A 24,011-nucleotide genomic window follows, 5' to 3' on the forward strand; every position below is an offset into this window, starting at 1 on the left:
AATGCTTCCCACATGTTCCCTGCGTGTTGTAAAAGCGACTAAAAAGTGAGGGAGCAGGGGGCTGGAAATCCTCCCCTCTCATTTTTAATTTTCCAAAAGAAGGAACAGAGTAGGAGGTCTAGTAAGGATTTCCCTCAAAGGCTCAGTCCTCTCCTCTGTTCTTAACGCTACCTCGTTAATTCGGGAAATGGTGAATAGTATGAAAGAAAAAAATAAACATATATATAGATATATATATACCACATGTGTGGTGGGGTGGCGATGGGGATGAATAAAGGCAGACAGTATGAATTAGGTACATGTGTATATATGTATATGTCTGTGTGTGTATATATATGTATACGTTGTGATGTATAGGTATGTACATTTGCGTGTGTGGACGTGTATGTATATACATGTGTATGTGGATGGGTTGGGCCATTTTTTCATCTTTTTCCTTGCGCTACCTTGCTAACGCAGGAGACAGCAACAAAGTAAAATTAATGAAATATAGATAACCATATAAGAGAGGTAATGTCAAGAACAGATGACAGAGCCTTAGGGGGAAAAATCCTCACTTTGCTCCTTCCTCTTTTCTTTCTTTTGGATATTGATACAGGAAGAGATGATTTCCAGTTGCCGACTCTCACCTCTCTTAGTTGCTTAGTTGCCTTTTACGACACACAGGGAAAACATGGGTGGTATTCTTTTTCCCCATCCTCAGATATATATTATTATTGTTATACTTGATTGCTGTTTATTTTTTATATGTATTTGCCATTTCCCATGATAGTGAGGTAGTGTAAGGACAGATGACTGATCCTTTGAGGGAAAAATCCTCACATGGCCTTCTTCTCTGTTCCATCTCTGGGAGAAGTAAAACTGGGAGGATTTCCAGCCTCCCGCTTCCACCCCTTTTAGTCGCCATGGGTATTATTCTTTCTTCCCTAGCCCCAGGGACATGTATTTATATATGTGAAAATACTCACTAGTTCACAAATCAGTTTGAAAACTAAAATAAGCACATGTAAATTTTGATGTGTGATTTTATCTCTCAAATCTAGAATTATTCCTGGACTTAACTTCTTGCATACTGAATAGTTTAGGCTTGGAAAATACAAATCTAGTATAAAAACCCATAAGAAATATGTGTAAGATATGATGCATGATTATATCTACCAAACCTGGAATTATTTACAAATCAGACCCTCTTTCACACCAATTAGCATTGAACATTTGGGTGTGAATCTATTTACCTTGGGGAAGTTTTTTTCACATATGTGGTTTTTCTGATTTTGCACTTTCCTTCATTTTAACATTTTCTTTCATCTTGAATCAAAGCCCTCCCCACTTCTTGCATCCTTACCATGGGTTTTTAAACCATCTACAAAGTCATCCATACCGGTTTATTAATGTTCTTCTAACATTAACAAATCTGTTGTGATTATCTGATATTTTTGTTGATACTGCTAGGGCCCTAAACTGAACAGTTACCAGGTTTTGAATGAATGAATATATATATATATATATATTTTTTTTTTTTTTTTTTCATACTATTCGCCATTTCCCGCGATAGCGAGGTAGCGTTAAGAACAGAGGACTGGGCCTTTGAGGGAATATCCTCACCTGGCCCCCTTCTCTGTTCCTTCTTTTGGAAAATTAAAAAAAAAACGAGAGGGGAGGATTTCCAGCCCCCCGCTCCCTTTCCTTTTAGTCGCCTTCTACGACACGCAGGGAATACGTGGAAAGTATTCTTTCTCCCCTATCCCCAGGGATAATATATATATATATATATATATATATATATATATATATATATATATATATATATATATATATATATATATGTATATATATATATATATATTCTTTCTTTCTTTCATACTTTTCGCCATTTCCCATGTTTTGTTTTGTTTTTTTTTCCAAAAGAAGGAACAGAGGGGGCCAGGTGAGGATATTCCAAAAAAGGCCCAGTCCTCTGTTCTTAACGCTACCTCGCCAACGCGGGAAATGGCAAATAGTTTAAAAGAAAGAAAAATATATATATATATATATATTCTCTCTTTCTTTCATACTTTTCGCCATTTCCCATGTTAGGGAAGTAGCGTTAAGAACAGAGGACTGAGCCTTGAGGGAATATCCTCACCTGGCCCCCTTCTCTGTTCCTTCTTTTGGAAAATTAGAAAAAAAAACAAAAAAACGAGAGGGGAGGATTTCCAGCCACCCACTCCCTCCCCTTTTAGTCGCCTTCTACGGCACGCAGGGAATACGTGGGAAGTATTCTTTCTCCCCTATCCCCAGGGATGATATATATACATATATAACACTACCTTGCTAACGCGGGAAATGGCGAATAGTATGAAAAAAAATGAATTTTACGGATAGTTATACATTTATTTTTTAATAGATGCTGTTTACTAGATGATTTTATGTGTACATAATGTTATACAGATATAAACCTAAAGAAGTAAATGCGTATTTTTATATCCTATTTTAGAAAATGGAAGGTGATAGTATTGCAGTTGATATTTAGTTGAAAATTAGATCTTGAGATGTTTTTGTTTAACATATTTTGCATTGCTTACAGTTATGACATGTATCGGTATATTTTATTCATTAGTTGGGATCACCTTTAGAGTAAAGGATATGAGAAGCCAACACTCATGACACGTAGCCAGATGAGACCATGTTACTTTCCTTGAAATAAACCTCACCATCTAGAAATAGGCTTCATTACTGAGTGTATGATGCCCTTTGGTTGTTCCTGACAGGGATAAGGTTTGTTGTCAGACCCCATCACATCAAATCCATAAGTCACATATGCATTTACTATTTTGTTTTCTTTTTGATGGAATTTTTATTACATTGTTCTGCATCTTTTCACGTTACTGTATGTTTTAGAAGTGTGTATGAGGCATTTATGCAGCATGAATGTCCTAAGGACATATATAGTCCCAAGTTAAGTGTGTTATGTAATTGATCTGACTCCCAGTAAGTAATTTTATTAACATTTGTGGATGATCCAAAAAACTGTATTATCTAGATGATATAAACAATTCTCACTAAGGAAGACACATGGAGAGAATGAGCAAAGAGAGATTCACTATTAGCATATGCAAGTCAGAAATAAAGGAAATAAGTGGAAAAAACATATGTACATATGGTTGGTAAGGATATTCAATGTATGTATGGTTCATGGTAAAGTGCCTCAGGATTGGTGGAATGCATGCATAGTGCCATTGTACAAAGGCAAAGGGGATAGAAGTGAGTGTTCAATTCACATAGATATAAGTTTGTTAAGTATTCCTGGGAAGTTATATGAAAGGGTATTGATTGAAAGGGTAAAGGCATGTATAGAGCATCAGATTGGGGAAGAGCAGTGTGGTTTCTGAAGTGGAAGGGGGTGTGTGGATCAGGTATTTCCTTTGAAGAATGAGAGAGAAAGACTTAGAAGGAAGAGCAGTGTGGTTTCTGAAGTGGTAGGGGATGTGTGGATCAGGTGTTTCCTTTGAAGAATGTGAGAGAAATACTTAGAAAAACAGATGGATTTGTATGTAGCATTTATGGATCTGAAGAAGGCATATGATAGGGTTGGTTGGTATGGGAGGTAAGTAGCTAGAAGCAGTGAAAAGTTTTTACCAAGGGTGTATGGCATGTATGCAAGTCGGAAAAGAGGAAAGTGATTGAGTTTCCTGGGCGTGAGCATTTAGAACAGTGAGAGGTATGTTTGGGACAGGGCAAATTGGAGCAAAGACCTACAAAGTGGTGAAGGGAAATCACAGAACAGTCTTTGGGCCATGGCTATGGATGTGGACTCATGTTTTGTTGCATTACAAATGAAGGTAGGGAAGAGTGTGAGCAACTGAGATTATTCTTAGTCTCTCCACGGCAGTACCTTACAAATGCAGTAAACAGGGTACAAAAATGAAAAATAATTAAAATTCATATAGGAATGTGAAAAAATGTACAATAAAGTATGACTTACTCATTGTTATCAACATTCAGAGATCCTCAGTAAACCCATATCCAAGAGAATCCTAATATAAATGATTGACAAGCCATGATTTCCCATGGGCTATTGTTATTGATTTGGGAAAAACAAAATTTACACAGGAAACTAAAGTGGCAAGCCTAATGGTACCATACCAGGAACTGCCAGAAAGACATGAAAATTTTGAATATTTCATCAGATGTATCAGTATATCCAACTCGGAAGATCATTTTGATATTCTGAAAATCACTACCTCACAGATTTTGCAAATTTGTTCACAAATATGTCTATCCTTATTTGAGCCTCACTGACTCTCATACATAATGACTTTAAAGAGAATGATGATCAACATGGCAGTAAAAGTGGGAGTTTGTGATATAATTGGTGGAGCTTGATCAGTGTGTACTTCTGTTTTTAAATAAAATTTGCATGCCACCATATGACCACTTTAGTTACATTTTGGGGGACTGAGGCATTTTAGGCTGTATGTTCTAGGTCACCTAGATGGCTTGCTGGGAATTATTTGGAGAGAACAGATTAGCATCTTGCTTAATAAAAAGAAAGTTAAAGTCACATTTATAGTTTTAAAAGAATTTGTTGTTGATTTTCTGGTGGGTACCAAGCTACAGCTATGATAAAGACTCAATTATGAAATATGCAAAATGGATGAAGGTAACATATGCTTACTACAGGGCAACATTAGTTTACTGTGGGGTCTCAATTTAATATAACAGTGGATATATTACAGCCAACCTAATACAAGGTCAAAGACTGATATTTAACACTATGTATGTTGAGGAGGATAAATAAATTCAGCAAATGAGAATTTTTCATCTTTATTCACAATTCAAAAAGACATATGAAGGCAAGGGTACATATATCACATGTTGAGGGTGTCTAACTATTGCTCCCATATCATCCTACATGTGAAAGCAACAACTTTGTTGTAATGTTCTCTACTGCGAGACTTCAAAGCTGTTATAATTCTTTTTTTTTTGCACAGGTTTATGTTGGTGCTGCATGCCATAAGATATCTGTCCCATATAGATTATAGTGACAAGTGAAGGCAATCAACGTTTTTCTGAAAGTAACTAACAAAAAGTACTGTGTATGTCTAACTATACTACTAGTACATCAATCAAATTAGATATTACAGAAACATAACATACTGCATTGCCAAAATCATCTTTCAGTTATATAGGTGTACGTTTTATTACCATAAAAAGCTTAAACATATATAGCAATGCCTTAAAGTGCCACATAATACAAATATGAGGGAGAATTCACTTGAGCCTGTAGACAGACTAACATATTCAATAAACAATCTGAAATTTACAGTGGAAATCAATTCTGAGGCATTAGCATTCCAAAATTTCCATATAAACTGCCTTGTGTTATTGGTACTAACTGCCTCATGTTAGTGGTACTAAACTGCCTCATGTTAGTGGTAAATTTTTAAAATTTTGAGTTGAAGGAGAGGCATATGCAGAAAAAGGAAAAGAAAATATGAGCTCAATATTGTAAACAGCATAGGTCCCTATATTTACAAATAATAAACCATTACATGAAAATAATAAACAAAGCTTCATACACAAAAACTGCTATATGAGAGAGATATGAAAAAAGGTGCTGAGAAAAAATGAATATATGTGAAATTCTTAAAAATCCTCTTCTGAGGATGGAGCTCAATGGACTGAGACACTGGCTAATATTTAGGATATCTATATCTGTTTACCATTTTCCATTGAATGTAAATTCCAATGAAAGCCCCATACATCCTTTGTAGAGGCCACAATCTTTTCCATAGTACTCCTGTCTTTCTCAGCCCACACAACCATAATCCCCATCCCTACTCACTAGTGAATGAAGAAACCAATGCAAAGCCCCATCTACTTGGACAGCAGTGAAACTAGTGCCAAAAGAGGTAAAGGATTAAACAAAAGAGGATAGGGAAGGAAAATAAAGTTTTTCACTCATTAGAGAAAAAAATAATTCATCTCTTCAAAAGTTATGCATATCAACTTCAGTGTCAATCTGTAGAGTGAGAGCATGCTTTGTGAAGTAAGGTTGGGTAGAGACCTTGTCCATTCTAGATTGTGTTTAAGCAACCCAGAACAGCCTCTGTTCTCTAAGGAGACCTCATCATTACCATTCAGCAAACTTAGAAACCATGATTGTCAATTAGTTCCATAACTTTGGATTGATGTGTGTGGGTTCGCTATGTCTGTCCTCTTCCATTGGAATAGAGGGTACTTTATACTGTGGGAGGAAAGACTCCTTCATCATAAGCAGAAATATTTGTCTTGCTCCAACAAATCCTACCAGCCAAGTTTGTAAAACAAACAGAACATTTTCAGATTTTCAATTAACTCAGTATCTCTGTCACAGTATGTCAGGATTTGAATAAAGTACCTCAGTTAACCATGGAAGTGGCTTAGTATATCAAAACAAACACTAAAATCCTAAGAGGACCTGGGGTAATGACAGTTTACCCAGATGTTTAGCAGAAATAGTAATGTAAGATAAGCCATGTCATAGAAAATTTGGGTTGTCCTAGAGTGACTATTTTCATTATAAAAAGATGTCCTAGAAGAATATTGGTATAATTTACTTTACTGTTCTAGATTTCTAGTGAGATGTAGAACAATTCACTAGAACCCTAAGAAGATTTAAGGTAAAGGAGCTTTCATCAGAAGTCATTTGAAGATGCTGAAGCCAGAAGACAGAGGCTGGATGAACAAAGAACATGATGGGATCACTCCCTGGGGTATAGTATAGTGTCCTAGCAAAACAATGGTATACCTTAGTTTACAACATTTGGTTTCTTAGTATAATATGACTTCTCTGTGAATGCAGATAATAGTTGGGATGTTGGACCTTTATTACAAACCTGAGTAATGTAACATGTCTATGAAACCCTGATTTAAACAGAGCACTTGACAGAGTGTGTCAGTCCACCAGTTTATATTGAAATGGTGATATACCTAACTCTACTTTGTTTTCTGGAGACTTGATAGGATTCAGTGCAATAGAGGTTATGTAAATGGACATGTAAAGTGTTTGGTTCAAGTGGACCTAAGTTGGTAGGATATTGGCATCTGCAGTAGAACACAGATGTTCCATGTTGCCAAGAGATTTTGATAAATCACCTCAGTTCTGACAGCAGACAACTTGGAGCATGTGGGATACCAACAGAAAAGATGTGAGAGTTCTGTAGATAGCAACTCCAGTAAGTTACACCTGAAGAGGCCTGATATCCACCAGCAAGGTATGTTCTGTCTCATATGGCCTTATTTCATAGCTCTCATGCCAGTATCAGCATTACCTCCTGTCCTTGAGTCATATTTCATATACTCATGGTCTGTAGAACTAAAAACAAAGAAATAGCTAGGTCTCTATTAACAAACTACCTAACAAGTGAGGGAGAAGAGAGGACCTGTGTCTGATATAAAATCAGTTTGTTGAGTGTGAGGTGACCTTTGAGTTCCCAAGTAACACGGAAAAAATTATAATATACGTTTATAGTTACTATACCTGTGTGCTGATGCACTGATATCTTTCAATGGGAATAAATCTTGAGACAAATAGATGAACTATGTAACTGGGAGCCAACTATTAAGGGAATTGCCACATATGTCACCAATGGAAAAATTATCATGCATGAGATATTTTTGGTAAGTGACAAAAGCATCTGTGTACATCCAAAAGCAATCTATTATGTTCTACATATGTTAGTATGTATATATATTTACATGAACATTGTAATCCATTACTCAAGCTACACTTGTATATAAGAATAATGTTGGAATGTGTTGAAAAATGTTTTTTAGAAGTGAAAAAGGATGGAAGTCCTCCAAAGCAAACATATCAAATAGTAGCACTAGATCATTGTACTTAAAAAAGCTGAAATTCTATACTTACCATCATTATGGAGCAAACAAACACTGGAGATACCAATAAAAGTTTCACACAATAGGTAGCTGAGAAGAGGAGATGAGCTTAGCAACACCTATGTGACCATCAATAAAATGACAAGAAATGCATCCAAAAGCTAAATGTCTTACCCTGGGTGATTTAGTTTACCACAAATGAAATAACACAGTTAAATTGGTGGGTCTAGGGTAGGATATCTCCTTGCAACAAGCAAAAACACAAGGAAAGCATGTTAAGGTTTCAAACATTGGTGTAACAAGTGAACATGGCTCATGCATTGGCTTTTGCATTCACTGGTGACCAAGGTCTAACAGGATATGGTTCTAGAAGTGGGGAGGGGTACAAGAACTGTGGTCTGTCCTAATGACAACTGGAAGTGTAAATGCTAATTACACCACAGGAAATGAGGTTAATTTGATAGTTTATTTTGAATATTAGCAAGTGTCTTTTACAATAAACAGCTGAAAAATAAAAGCAGACTACCGTACAAAATCAAACAGGGACTCATTCAAGCTGTAGAATACAGAGGACTTCCTATGATTCAGAACAAAGGGACATGTGGGTTCCTTCATTTAATTCTGACAATTGTAAATGCAGTTACAGAGCACTAATTCTTTCACTTATTCACCACACAACTTTTTTTTTTTTTTTTTTGCATATCACTGTAATATTTCCTTCCACAGTAGTTGCTAAATTCTACCATAAAGTTCTTTGTCGAGGTATCTCAAATTTCATTTCAATCTAACAACTTCCAGCATTTTGCAGTGAAATTTAGGTCTTTGTGATTGTTTTCTTTTCTTTGGTAGATTTTTAGGTGTGCTATATACAGGGGCACTAATACTGAACTAAAAGTCATGCTTTTGGCTATAAAACCAAAAAAACATGGAAGTATGTCTACTGTCCGAAAAGAAATTGAAGACATACCACTGTAGCACCAACATTTACAAAGTAATGATTTAGTAGCCTATGGGGGTGGATTGCCACACAAAGGTGATGTGAAAGATATGACATGCTGACTAGGCATGTCACATGAAATTTTCGGACAACTGTCATCCATTTCATACTTGATTCAATATTCTCGACAGATTTGTACTGATCCTGAAACATCCTAAACAAATGGACAAGGCTAAATTTTAAGAAATCTATTGTACTTTAAAACAACTGACAATATAAGTCACAAAAGTTCAGTCAAAAGTGTTACAGTAACAGTGAAGTATAATGTTTTGAGAATAAAGTGGAATAACATCCATGCTACACTATTTTTAAACTCACACACCATACTTACAAAGGTAAGTTCACTTGGGATAATTACACTTGGGTAAGGTTCTAAGAAAACAAACAACACTACAGTTAAGACATCAAAAACTGTATCAGTCTTTAGGACAATATCATGCAGATAACCTCAAAATAATATATGGAATACTGCCAAATTTGGTATTCTGAAGCTTACAGTATATAGTTACATTTAAGAGTACAGTCTACTTTTTACAGACCACTGGAAAATACTGGTTGGTTAGCGCTGGATCAATAGGGGAGCAATGAACCTTTAAAATATGGCCGGATAGTTTCAGAATTGTGCAATTAATGTTTTAACTTATAGACTAAAGAACATCAGACACTGGATGACGCAGATGACAACCGTTATGAGTTCTGAACCTAAAAGTTTCATGCTACATAGAACTAGGTTTATAATGAGAAAACATCAAGAGAAATATCAAAAGACCTTCAATAAGAATAAACTTAAGAATGGAAAGTCTTGTACAATTAAAGGTGGTGAGCACTGTGTGCAAAGGTGCATTCAACCACATACAGTGGTGTCACACAGAGAAAAAAAAATTAGTTTCTCAAGAAATATTGATGAGAAATAATTATATTTTTGCTTTTACTTAGCACCTACTTCAGGTACAGAATTAATATCTGTTCAAGTCAAAACAATTGTGTCATTCCCACAGTTTTCTCAGTTATGTCCTTTGAGAGATGCAATACTGTATAGTCTATTTCATCATGGTGCTTTAATCCTGAACTTTATGAATCATATACTAATAAAAAGAAATGTTATTATGGCAATGATAGAGCATTTGAAACAGAAGTAAGATTTATGAGTCCTGATGGGCATCTTAGTACACTGCACCAATCATCTAGAGTTCAAGGCACTGTCATTTATACGGTCAGTGGCAGAATGGTTAATATTAGCCTGCCATGAATATCAAGCATACATTTTGATGTATTTTCTGTAGGACAGAAATCTTCTAGAATTTAATTCATAAAGTCAGAGTATCATGAAAGTAATACATATTGACATCAAAATTTTGATGTTAGGACTTAAGATCATGAACCAGAATTTAAAGGTTTAGTTTACAAATATCATGGTTAAACCCTGTAGCAATCTTTGAAATACACAAAGCATCAGTAGCATTGTAGCCATGAGTATCCAGAGGGTAGGCTAAGGTCTCAACTGCCCCAGAGAGAATACAAAACTCTATGAATCTAAATATCTTATATTTTGTTGCTGTGTTTGATTCAAATGATTCCTCCCATACACTCCTAACAAATTCTCTTTGAATATCTTGCCTTTTAATACTGTATCTATAAAGCTAACTCTTTTGACAGCGCCTTTTCTGATAATGTATGCTTTGTTTTATATGTAGCTTTATAGATAGTAGATAAAAGTAATGGTTGTTAGTTTCCCTCAGAATTTTGGAAGATTATAATTTCCTAAAACCACAAACTACAAACTTTGAGCAAAAATTTCAAGCAGTTCCTTCAGTACTACATCTAGAGCATTAGAACTTTGTCCATAAAGCAAACTGCAGTACACATCACAGAAAAAAAAAGACTTGCCTCTTTCTTAGCACTAAATGAGCTACCTCATAACTCAAGCCATGTGCAATTCATATCATTGTTTGAATCAGCACCCCACTAGGAATATAAAATTAAGCAGTAAAATGTACATTACTTTTACCTTTAAACTTGAAGCCCATTTCTTCTAAAGCTAATGCCTCATTTTCTGGGTTACTGAATACATCATGTGCAAATTACCAGCTGACTCTAAAACCATGTCTGGCAAATCCTTTAGTCTACTGAGCTCTTATCATTACAGTTTATGTCCTGTTCTTACAGTCTTCTGAAATATTTCATTCTATTATATTTCTTTTTGCCACTCTATAACAATTATAATGATATGAATGTGTATCATTAGAAATGATGCAACTGTTACTATCTACCACATGAGTTGGCTAAATGTGGGACTTGTTATCACTTATGACATACTCATGATAAAAATGTACAATCACTTATATAAAAGCTATACAAATGCAAATTATTTTCAGATCTGATGCTCCATTACTAAAATTCAACCAGTTATAAAGAACAGGGTTTTCAGCCTGACCTTCTGATAAACATGTCTAATATATTTGCTCATGTCAAACGACTGACTGTTACAAATTTCCAATCAAAATTTTTTTTAGTAATCTGATAAAGTATTATGATTATAGTACTTTCAGTTCTATTAGAATTCATGTAGCATTTGTTTATGCAATCTTATTATGCGTATGTGTCAGCAGACTTAACCTGCAAGTGGTAGCACCACAAGTGACAAGCCACTTTTCATAAGGCTGTATAATCATTAGCAAATGGAAAAGAGTACACAATCACCAAGAACCTTCTCAACCCATAGGAGACCATATTGCCATGCACCTGCATGAAGCATAGCTTCAAAGCAGCAGGAACCCATAAAAAAGGTCAAAGGTCTATATACTAATAATAATGATAATAATGATAACAATAACATTGTGCAAATTTCTCATCTTGGCTGTACTATGGCATACAAGGTTCTGTAACATAAAAAATGATACACTTGATTGCCATTTGTGATTTGACATTCAGACTTGACCTAATCTGCTATAATGAGACTCATGAATTGTCAGTTAACCAAATATCAAATACTTTCTATACTAACAACATGCCATTAAGTATTATAACATAGCCTTACATTATCTGACAATCAGATCAATATATTGGTTTTTTCTCTCTCTCTCAAGGAAAAAGTAAACAGGACAACAATTCATAAGTTTTGGCCAAAAATCTATTATCTACAATAAATAACAGCAATAGTGAGATATTTTCCTGTACTGGGAATGTGGGTTTTATCCCCTTGAAGTTTTGTTTGGGAATAAGCCTTGAATGAAAGTATTGTAGAAGACATTAAATTGGACTAAATCTTATCTACCAACATGTTTATTTACATTTATTACTCATAATCTTAACATTGTACATATTTCTAAATATAAATGATGGACTTATTCACTGTGCATAAGATTATACAGATGGCATCCTTGTGCAAATATGGCAGTAGTGATAAGCTGACGTGGATATACAATGAGACCAAACTGATTCTTTACTCATATTCAAGATGAATGATAAAGTCTATACACTGCTACTCATACATTTCATCCCATACCTTAAACATCGTTCAAAAATTAGCAATTTCTTTTGATCCTACCTATAAAATCGTTTCAGTCATAACTCAATAATTCTAGTATCAGCGTACTCAGTTAAAGATGTCCTAATTTTGCGCATGATCCCCTATCCAGCATGATCTGTATCAAAAAGGTAGAAGGTTATACAAGCTGAACAGGCACCCAAAAAGAATTATTCAATAAAATGCTAAAGATACTTTACAAGAATTTAATGACCAGCTCTTACAGTGTTCTTTACAGGCTATGCACATAAATGCAGAAAAACATATCAGTACATACTGAAGAACACTGTAGTTAAATCTGAAACTTTGAATCCCGTTATTTTTTCAAGGGTTGAAATTTCTGAATCAAATGTCAAGTGTCACTATATAATATTCAGCATACCCTTAATTTCAGTACATTCAGATAATTAATGTAAACAGGAGGTAACAGAAAGTGCTCATTAACAAAAAATTTCAAGGACTTTTGTTAATCTGGCAAAAGAATTGGCCAAATTGAGAAAATGTAGCATCAATTTCTGAAAATAGTTTTATCCTTAACCTAATATTACCCAAATTTATATAACTATGATATTTGAAAAGTTCAAATATTTAAAGTTCACATCTCTTTGACTTGTTTATACATAAGCTGTGCCAACTTCATAAAGCCTCATTTTCTTGAATGTAAGTCTCTGCAACTTAAAATACCTAAAACTACATTATTTGTGGCTCAGTTTTATCTCTTTTGTTTTACTCCAGTTTTCATTATAGATTCTGCTATGATATGGATTTTTCTTCAGTTGCCTTTTGATAATTTCAAGAACAGTTTTTGGGTGTTAATTTTCTCCTGACATGAAAATTCATATTACTATAATCATCATTTTAAAGTTTACTATAATTTTTTTTAGATGCCTCTTGTTTTAAAAAATTTTGGGTTTAAATTCCCTCGTATGGAAATTCATATCAACCCTAAGAAACAAAATTAACAGCACCATTAAAAGTAACATATGGAATTAGATAATGGTCAATCATTACTACAGTTTTCAAAAAAGTTTTAAGTAGCAAGCGACATGCCACATTTCACTTTAAAAGAACTTCAAAGTAAAGCAAAAATATTACAGAACTCTCTACAGGTACAGGTGCAAAAACCTCCTTTAGTAATTCATGAAATATGATATAATTGCAAATTAGCACAATAAGAATTTTCAATAATTTATCAGTCTTAAAAAGTTCCAGTGGATACTTGATTTCCTGGGAAATATTTAACCAGATGAATAAAGAAAGACAGCAATATCTGTGCACTATACACAGGTTACTATGATTTACTACCTCTATATATGCAACATGAATGCCTTTTTCTCAATCAGAGCAAGGTGGCACTGACACAGGAATATCTGAACCTTCTGTGCTACCACCATATACATATGACTGCTTATGGATTTAACAGTTCTCATCATCATCACATTCTAATGAAAATGCTTTTGTATGTGTATAGAGGGACTTCTGTATATGTTGTTTCACTGATCACAAGATGGGATGTATCAGACATGCATATGAATGGGTTATGATGCTATTAACGTGGATAGGCTTCTAACATCAAATATCAGAGGTCATTCCTAAGAGACAGTGCCTCTTTTCTTCCTCTTCTTTTTATCATTTTCATCGTGGATTGTAATGATGAGTCCTGCCTGTGAAAGTCTTCCAGCTATCATAAAGCCAAAGAAAGTAGTCTCTGTCCACTTCTAACCATTACAGGCAAAAGAAAATCAAAATTTCACCAGTTGATCTCTCTTTCTCTCCCTAAAGTAAGATACAGTAATTATAAAAGCAATATGACAGAAGCATCCACACTAATCTTAAATGCACTGCGTCAATATAATCTAAATCAGGAAGAGTGTCTATGTTAGTCCCCACAATGGTATGGCAGATATTCTTATCCAGTCTATCTCTTTTTCTTTCAATGCATCTTAAAGCACATTATATGCACTAGTTTTTTGTCCTGTGGATATAATATCACAAAAACTTTATTTCAATCTTTTTGAATACAAGCAATAAAATCACAATTTACAGCATGTAAATTTTTCCAAAGGAAATTAAAATTTCTATCAAAGAATAAATCATAAGACAAACTGTAAACAAGTAGCAAGGTCTGCCAGTGTACCCTACTTAACAAAAAAGCAGCATCATGTTAACCTCTTTATTTGTTTATAGTCCTGGTGACTTTTCCAAACACATTTCATTGGGTTCATTCTTATGGTTTTTAAAAGACAGAAAAGTAGACTATTGAGCCTTACAGCAGCACTCTGCATCCACTGCAGAAGACTAAAACAGGCTCCACCCAGATGCATCATGAGAGGTTACTTACAGTATAAATATCCACGTCATATTTCCTATAGGCACATTAGTTTTATAATACTGTTGAAAGTTTTCAAAATATCACCTGATAACACCGGATGGTATTATATAAATACGTCATTAAGGGTGCATCTATTATGCAAAGTACACATTACTATCAAACAGAAAAAGACCAGTGATAAAAGAGCAATATTCAAAAATGAATCATAATATCTACAACTTGCACTAGAACACAATTCTAGTGATATGATATCAAATCTCATATTTTGCAGAGAAAACAGAGGAAAGGTTATGAGCTTTAAAGAAGAGTCAGATAAATATGAAGGCACAATAGATAGGAAGATATGTAAAGGTGAGAGGTATATGATGAATCATCAAAAAGGAGGAATACATCCAGTGAGGATGAATGCCAAATAGCTGCAAAAGTGAGATACATAAAGACTTTTTCTACACACACCTATTGTCCTCCTTTCTTTGAGGGTATTTACCAAACTGACATTAATTGTGGTGTAATGCTATAATATAATACTATCATAAAAGCAGTAAATCAAGATGGAGTCTATAATTTCTGTAATTTTCTAAGGTGGCTGTAAAATCAGAGATAAGTACTTCCATCACATACATGACACAACACAGTATTATTTTGTTTTAAATGTATCTAAATTCACAGCTGCATGGACATAAGCATATACCTATGAATAAGTTCACAACAGTACCTTCAGACGACTGTAATCTAAGTAAACTTAACAATCATATAAAGTCTTTTCACCTTTGTCAAATAACATTAACAACATATACCTTACTATATGAAAATAGAAATGAAGTCCAAGTCTTGAGCCACTCATATGTCAAAATCCCACCCTTCTTCAGCAGCATTCTTATTCATGAGTATTTATGAGTTCCCTCCCATAGTAATCAAAAATCTAAAAGTGAACATCAAGACAGGTATATACCATAAGTGACTAAGATGTACTATGATCACATTTCCCCTTCCAGGATATACTGTATATCAAAATTCACAACAATGAGATGCTACTCAACTAATGATGCTGCTCAACCATCATGTACGGTAAATAAACTTTTTAAGTTTTAACTTTATTACATTATAACAAAAAGATTCATATTGATACAAAAATATCAACAGATCTTTGTCTTTCTAATGAAAAGACAAATCTTTAAAAGTATCTACATGATAATAACATCATCCCACATAAAATACTGTAATAGAAATAATGAGTGTCAATCCTTTATGAAAACCTGCAGTATATGGGCAAAGGACTATCTTCACACATGTTAAAGTTGTACATAAATAAAGTACTTCAGACAGAGCTTTAATACCAATAAAAAACTTTTTTGCCAAACAAGTGTTAAACAAATTTGAAATCCTTTTACTTTTATTGAGAAGCAACTCAGATTACTAGAGCACAACCTACTGCAGGTTTTTAATACTGTATATATTCATTTACTATTTCATCAACAGTTGCAATCCCTCACATTTTACCCATTGTTCTGTAAAATGCAGTTATGTAAAAAATACTATCTTTAGAGTAGACACATTGGGAATCATCATATTGACATTATTATGGTCTTATGGGTGCCACAGTCTTCCTATTTCAAATATTTAAGCTTCTCATTTCTAACATGTCATCCCTCTTCCATTCTTGTGCATTCAAGGCCTAAGACAACACCATCAATAATACTATAATTTCAAACATACCCATATTGGCCTTAATAAACACTGGACTCTTCCTCCACACTCTCTCAATGCACCCTAGACCATAGACTCCTTTCCCATCCTATGATTTACTTCAGCTCCCAGAACTCCATGAACTACTGTATTAACCTCTAGGTACCTAAAGCATTCTATTTCCTCCATGTTCTCCCTACTCTTGCTCCTACCCAAACCATCCTATCTCAACCACCACTATACCTTAATACCTTATTGATATTCACATTTATTCCCTACTTCCTCCTCTCACAAACATGACTGGCTTCAAATGCCAGCTTCTAGGTTTTTACTCTTGAGTCTGCCACCAGAACAATGTCATCTGCAAAATGCAATTGATTTACCGGCCAAGCCCCCTAACCCCAAGCATACTGTAGATTCATCCTTTGCTCCAAGACCCCTTCATCTATCTTTCTCACTTTCCTGTTCATGAACAGTTTAAATAGTGCCATGGTGACATCAAATACCCTTGATGCAGTTCTACATTCACTCAGAACCTACTTGCACACTCATCTTACTGTTCAAGTGAAATCTCCTCCCATATCATACATTCATACCACCTTCTACATGGCATCTTTCAACCTTATTACATGGTTTCTTCAGATCCAATGCCACATACAAATCCATCTCTTTTTCTATTTCTCACAGAGAATGTTATAAGTGAATACCTGGTCCTCACATCTACCAAAGTTGTAAACTCTGATATTGAAATGAGTCTTTAAGAATAATTTTTCACATTTCCCTGAATTACTGAAAACACATAAGAAATAATGCCCATACCATACTTTTCTATACTTGTTCTCTGTTTTGTACATTAATGAGGTAGTGCCAGAAACAGAAAAAGAATGGCCTCATATACATCCACTTTCCAGCTGACATACATAATGCACCAAAGCTAGAGCCCTTCTCTGCAACCAGGCCTCCCAGAAATTTCAAATGAGTTCCTTTGATTGCTTCATATGCCCTAGTTCAGTCCAATGACAGCACATCATCCCCCTTATACAACTTCACTCCAGTACCCTCTATCCCAAGCTCACCTGTCTGTTCAGACCCTGATTCCTTAAAACCCCTTTCACTCTATCCTTCCATCTCCAATCTAGTCTCCTTCTTCTTCTTCCCTCCACTTCTGACACATATACCCTCTTAACCAACCTCTCTTTGTTCATCATCTCCATATATCCAAACAACTGCAGCATATCGTCTTTGGCTCCTTAAATGACAGTCTTCTTGGTACTAAATGTCTCTCTTACCCTGTGATTCCTTATTCAATCAACCTTCCTTACACCACATATTGCCCTCAAACATATAATCTCCAACACATTCACCCTGTTCTGTATTGTATCATCTAGGGACTATTCCTCGCAACCATACAACACTCCTGCTGGGGCTTCTAAGCCATCAAACTTATCCATCACTGCTGAACATAATGGTTTCGTCCTCCATGCGTCTTTAATATTCAGTCTGCATATACATTACATTACATCTTTAACATTAATGCCTAAACTGGCATAAGTAGAAGTATTTGCATCTGCATAAGATTACTGGTTTTAGGCTGTGTGATAAAATCAATTCAATCTTTAAACAAAGATGACTCAGCAGTGAAGAACAGATTTCTGGCAAAACCACAGTATGAAATACTGTTGGTAAGCAAAGTGGATGAAAAACTGTTGTTACTGGACTTATGGATTTCACTGAAAACTCATTATTTATACAAAAAAAAGGAAATACAAAACAGTATACTATCATATCAAATGATAACAATGATAACATATCCATATCATTTATAATTTGAATAAACTCACCAGAAAGACAAACTAAGAGGCTCCAAGCTTTTGACTGTATTTCACATACAACCAAAAGATTAGATCTTCTGAACTTATTGTATCAATGAGTTTCCTCATATCATTGCTTCATATGTGTTTGTGAATTACTACAATTAAAGTCATATATACTTTGAACAAATAAGGCTTTGCTACATGAATATTTCTAACAAATGAGAGAACATTAAAGAATTGTTGAGTATCTTTTTAACAGACGGTATCCAGAAACATTTCTTTTCATTTTGGGAACGTTTTCATATGTTATGCTGTATTCATATTTCTCAAAAAATGTAAAAATAATCAAATGCTTGATGATTACCTGGTACATAAAAACACATGATGTGAATAATCATACAATTCTGAGAGGTCTGTCCTTGATTGCTGCACCTCTAAATTTGAAATTTGCATCTCCTTTAATCAAATTAGAAAAAAACAAATACTGTATTACCTTATATAAAGGAACATATATGTCCTGGTCATGTTTTTGTATGCGTACTACAACATTCTAGTGTTTCTGTGAGAAATGCATTTATCTTTTATTCTAAAAACACTACCAACAATGCATCTATGACATGAACACTCAAATGCAATAGACTATGTGCAAATTTGTCATATCCCAAGAAGCATTACAATCATTCAACATCAGTAAAACTATGTTATCCGTAATGGTAATTCTTGTGCTAAATTCAACTTTCTATATCAAAAAATATGTTAGATAGCAGGTATGCACAACTTCACAATAATACAGGAATACAGGTACACATTACAGTCAGATGCAACAGACCATATACTTGGCAATTAAATCATCTCAGCATGTTGGCACATCATCAGAAGCTATGTCATTTATCAGGGTTTATACAAAATTGTCCCACTGAAGTTTAGTTATGGAAAAAGACATAATCAGTGATATAATGAACATATTCTCTATGTACTGTACACAAAAAAATGAAAAATATATCAACTTTTTTCAAATACATACATCACTGTGAATCATCAGCACAACACCACAATCAACGAAAAATATGCTTTAAATGTACTGTACTGTACCTCAATCATCAAACTGAATATGACTTTCAATACTGACTCATACAGCCAACGTTTGAGAGAATGAATATCATATATTGTTGCCAACTTCTAACCAGTTCAATCATATTCTTCTATTTCCAATCTCATCTTAAAAACATATTTTCCAAGAGACACCCTTAACTTACTATCTTCACAGAACTGGGTAATCAATGAAATCATGGGCACATAACATACAACACTCAGCTTTCCACTGGGCATGGAACATACAACAATCAACTTTCATCTAGTGTCAAGTCAACAGTAAAGATATATATTAAAAAATTTCAAAATATCTGAAGTACATGTCACTCAAGAACTAGTGAGCATGAGTTTTTTTTACATATCAGTATAAAGAACCTCTTCGCATGTACTTATCACTGGTACGCAGAAGTTGGAGGGATACACCAAGATTGAAATTCTTGAGCTCATTATTTAATAAAGTCTTGAGTATAAGACTGATATCATTTGCCAGTCGCTCTCTCTCTGCTCTGAGAGTGTCAGTCAGTATAGAATTCAGCACTTTACTAACCATAGCACCGCCAGTCATCTGTGAAAGGCGACAGCGCACACTCTCTAAAATGAGCTCACTGGTCAAATCTTTCACCTCTAAACGTCCACGGCATTCTTTAAACTTAAAACGAAGAGTAACCTGAAAAGACAAAAAATTATCACCACAACTATGTCCAAATGACAGGGCTTATTGACTGTAACTCTTTAACATAAATGAATCAAGCAAATTACACATTATGTGAGATCTTCTCAAGTACACTTAATCATTTCCTGAGGAACATAGTGTAAAAAATTACACTGACAAAATATCCATATCTATCAAAATAACGAATAATGTTGATCACACAGATTATTCTGGAAGAAAGAAACAATCAATTTAACTTTTGATATTTTCCTGGTCATGAGCATGAGCAAAATGTATGTACAGCATGAATTCTGTATCTGCAGGTTTATGTGCTTTTGGTATCTAGTTATAATATTGATTGAGAGGGTGAAGGCATGTACAGAGCATCAGATTGGGGAAGAGCAGTGTGGTTTCAGAATGGTAGAGGATGTGTGGATCAGGTGTTTGCTTTGAAGAATGCATGTGAGAAATACTTAGAAAAGCAAATGGATTTGTATGTAGCATTTATGGATCTGGAGATGGCATATGACAGAGTTGGTAGAGATGCTCTGTGGAAGGTAGTAAGAATATATGGTGTGGGAGGCAAGTTGTTAGAAGCAGTGAAAAGTTTTTATCGAGGATGTAAGGCATGTGTACGTGTAGGAAGAGAGGAAAGTGATTGGTTCTCAGTGAATGTAGGTTTGCGGCAGGGGTGTGTGATGTCTCCATGGTTGTTTAATTTGTTTATGGATGGGGTTGTTAGGGAGGTGAATGCAAGAGTTTTGGAAAGAGGGGCAAGTATGAAGTCTGTTGGGGATGAGAGAGCTTGGGAAGTGAGTCAGTTGTTGTTCGCTGATGATACAGCGCTGGTGGCTGATTCATGTGAGAAACTGCAGAAGCTGGTGACTGAGTTTGGTAAAGTGTGTGAAAGAAGAAAGTTAAGAGTAAATGTGAATAAGAGCAAGGTTATTAGGTACAGTAGGGTTGAGAGTCAAGTCAATTGGGAGGTAAGTTTGAATGGAGCAAAACTGGAGGAAGTAAAGTGTTTTAGATATCTGGGAGTGGATCTGGCAGCAGATGGAACCATGGAAGCGGAAGTGGATCATAGGGTGGGGGAGGGGGCAAAAATCCTGGGAGCCTTGAAGAATGTGTGGAAGTCGAGAACATTATCTCGGAAAGCAAAAATGGGTATGTTTGAAGAAAATTAGTGGTTCCAACAATGTTGTATGGTTGCGAGGCGTGGGCTATGGATAGAGTTGTGTGCAGGAGGATGGATGTGCTGGAAATGAGATGTTTGAGGACAATGTGTGGTGTGAGGTGGTTTGATCGAGTAAGTAACGTAAGGGTAAGAGAGATGTGTGGAAAGAAAAAGAGCGTGGTTGAGAGAGCAGAAGAGGGTGTTTTGAAATGGTTTGGGCACATGGAGAGAATGAGTGAGGAAAGATTGACCAAGAGGATATATGTGTCGGAGGTGGAGGGAACGAGAAGAGGGAGACCAAATTGGAGGTGGAAAGATGGAGTGAAAAAGATTTTGTGTGATCGGGGCCTGAACATGAAGGAGGGTGAAAGGAGGGAAAGGAATAGAGTGAATTGGAGCGATGTGGTATACCGGGGTTGACGTGCTGTCAGTGGATTGAATCAGGGCATGTGAAGTGTCTGGGGTAAACCATGGAAAGCTGTGTAGGTATGTATATTTGCGTGTGCGGACGTATGTATATACATGTGTATGGGGGTGGGTTGGGCCATTTCTTTCGTCTGTTTCCTTGCGCTACCTCGCAAACACGGGAGACAGCGGCAAAAAAAAAACTACATTGTATCATCTACAGTATGTATTCATAAGGTTTAGTGCCTCCAATTCATTTCATATAAAACAGGATTGAAACAGAACAGACTATAGGTGTTCCATTCTGATCAACTGCATCTGGAAATGATTTAGTATAGTTCAGTATAGTTCATTGATGTTTGATTCAATATCTTTCTTTTTCTAGCTTGAGTAGGTGCATCAGTGGCAACTTTCAGAAATCTATTCATACATTTATATATATTTAACTATTATACTTAACCACCATCTCCCATGTTAGCGAGGTAGCACAAGGAAACAGACAAGGAATGGCCCAACCCACCCACATACACATGTATATACATAAATTAATTACCTACCTCGTAAGAGAATACTGGTCGAAAGTGTGGTAACGCTACATCTGAGCATCCAAATATATATATATATACAAAACAACTTTAATGCTATATTCTACCATGATAATTCTAAAGGAACACATTGGTAAATCACTGGTGTTGACTACCTTTGAATTATTTGTTGTAACCGTAAATGGGCCTCGAGTAGATATTGGGATCACTTTCACTAGCTTACCCTGAAGGTCGTACTCCCCATCTAGCATTAGTGTGTCATAACTAAGACTTACAGTTACTGTGAGCAACTGAACATTCACCCGCACATCATCTATGATAAACTCAGAGAGGCCCTGCAAAACAAAGTATCTATTTAGTTCTCATCAAACAGAAATATAACATAGCAGTATCACATGTACAGAGCAAAAATTAGGAATGAGAGTAGATCTGGGTTGATAATTATATGAATCGAATTTCAGCTAATGCAATGCTTTAACATCTTTGAAAATTGCAAAGACATATCAGGATGTATAATAGTTCATGGGTATAAATGAAAGCGTAATACCTGGAGGATCCTAAACACTGGTTAAGCAAAACAGGGCCAAGTTGAGTGAACAGAGGAAAATTTTCCACAAACCAAATTAAGCTGGAAAAGAACAGTTGTTATCATAGTTCACATGCATTAATTTCTATAATTTCAATTACTTAAATATTGCCTGTAAATGCCCTCAAAGATCATATATTCACTTAAAACACAAAGTTATCTTAGAGATGACAATTTCTCAACCCTTGTACAATCTACATCCTCTGTTTTATTCATGTGGATATTTTTCACCCAAAGACTTTAGATTCAACAAGTGACTGAAAACTAGCTTTAACAGTTCCATTAATTCTATTTCAAAAGTACAACAGTGGTCTTAAAGCCTATATTATTCCCAAAAACACAACATGCAGTTTCTCCATATGCAAATCTGAAGAAGGTAATCACACAATACTGGACAACCCCCTAATAATAATGGATTCAACCAATGTTACATACAGGTTGGTGACTATAAAATCGATTTCCCTAATCTTTGTTAATTCTTTGAAAAAGAATAATGACTCCTTCATATGCTGACTGTCAAATACAGTCCTCAGTAGTCACTTGTTTTAAAGAGTTGTAATACCAAAGCATGGTGTCTTAAACCAGTGGCATGTCATGGTAAGACATCCAAGAATGAAATTATCCAAGAAACCACAAGTCTATTCCATAGTTCTGAGGCCATTTGGGCAAGGGATACTGGTCATGTAAAAAACTCTCCTTCCTCCAACTCCAAGTCAGTATTTATCAATGAACTAAATCATTACATGTGTTAGTCATAGAAAGTGTAACAACCTGAGCTTCTCCTCACTCACAGAACTTTCAGGTCTTAGGCAAAATCATCTTTAACAACTTTTGTCATACTACCTTTCTTTCAATTATCCATTTTGATGATACTATAGTTGCCTTTCCAATAGACAGCAAATTTTTTTTGGTTCATTTTTTTTCCTCTAACTCCACCTTGAATGACTAATTCTCCCTCACACCCTCATGGTTCCCTTACTGATTCTATGCTCTTCCCTCTAAACTCTTTTCACGTGATCCAAAACCATGTTTCTCTCTCTTTCTCTCTCTCTCTCTCTCTTGCTGAACACAAGTAAGGCATTTACTCATATGGCATCCATCCGAATGCAATGAAGAGTGTGATTCTGAATTTGCACCTGTGCTTGCATATCTCTTACTTTACTTTTTAAGAACTAAAATTCTTCCGTTTTGCATACGTGCATCGCTATGTACCATCCCAGAGAAGGGTGACTGTTCTAACCCTTCCAGCTATCATCCTGTTGCTTTGACTTTTACTGTGTTAAAAGTTTTTGATTTCCTTTTCAACTCTCATTTCCTTAGACCCCATGAATTTCAGTCT

General features: G+C 35.2%; 1 protein-coding gene across 1 annotated transcript in view; it reads right to left on the bottom strand.

The window, feature by feature from the left end:
• Positions 1-4,790: 4,790 nt before the first annotated feature.
• LOC139749226 (uncharacterized) overlaps positions 4,791-24,011 on the bottom strand; it is a 28,564-nt gene continuing 9,343 nt past the window's right edge. Inside the window, exons 3-4 of the mRNA XM_071662926.1 lie at positions 22,242-22,421; positions 4,791-19,974 (exon numbers count right to left, since the gene is read on the bottom strand). Of these exons, the coding sequence (XP_071519027.1) occupies positions 19,669-19,974; positions 22,242-22,421 (486 nt within the window). The 3' untranslated portion in view covers positions 4,791-19,668. The remainder of the gene's footprint in view (positions 19,975-22,241; positions 22,422-24,011) is intronic.

This window comes from Panulirus ornatus, chromosome 6 (genome assembly GCF_036320965.1).
Source record: "Panulirus ornatus isolate Po-2019 chromosome 6, ASM3632096v1, whole genome shotgun sequence".
In the NCBI taxonomy this organism is placed as follows: Eukaryota; Metazoa; Arthropoda; class Malacostraca; order Decapoda; family Palinuridae; genus Panulirus; species Panulirus ornatus.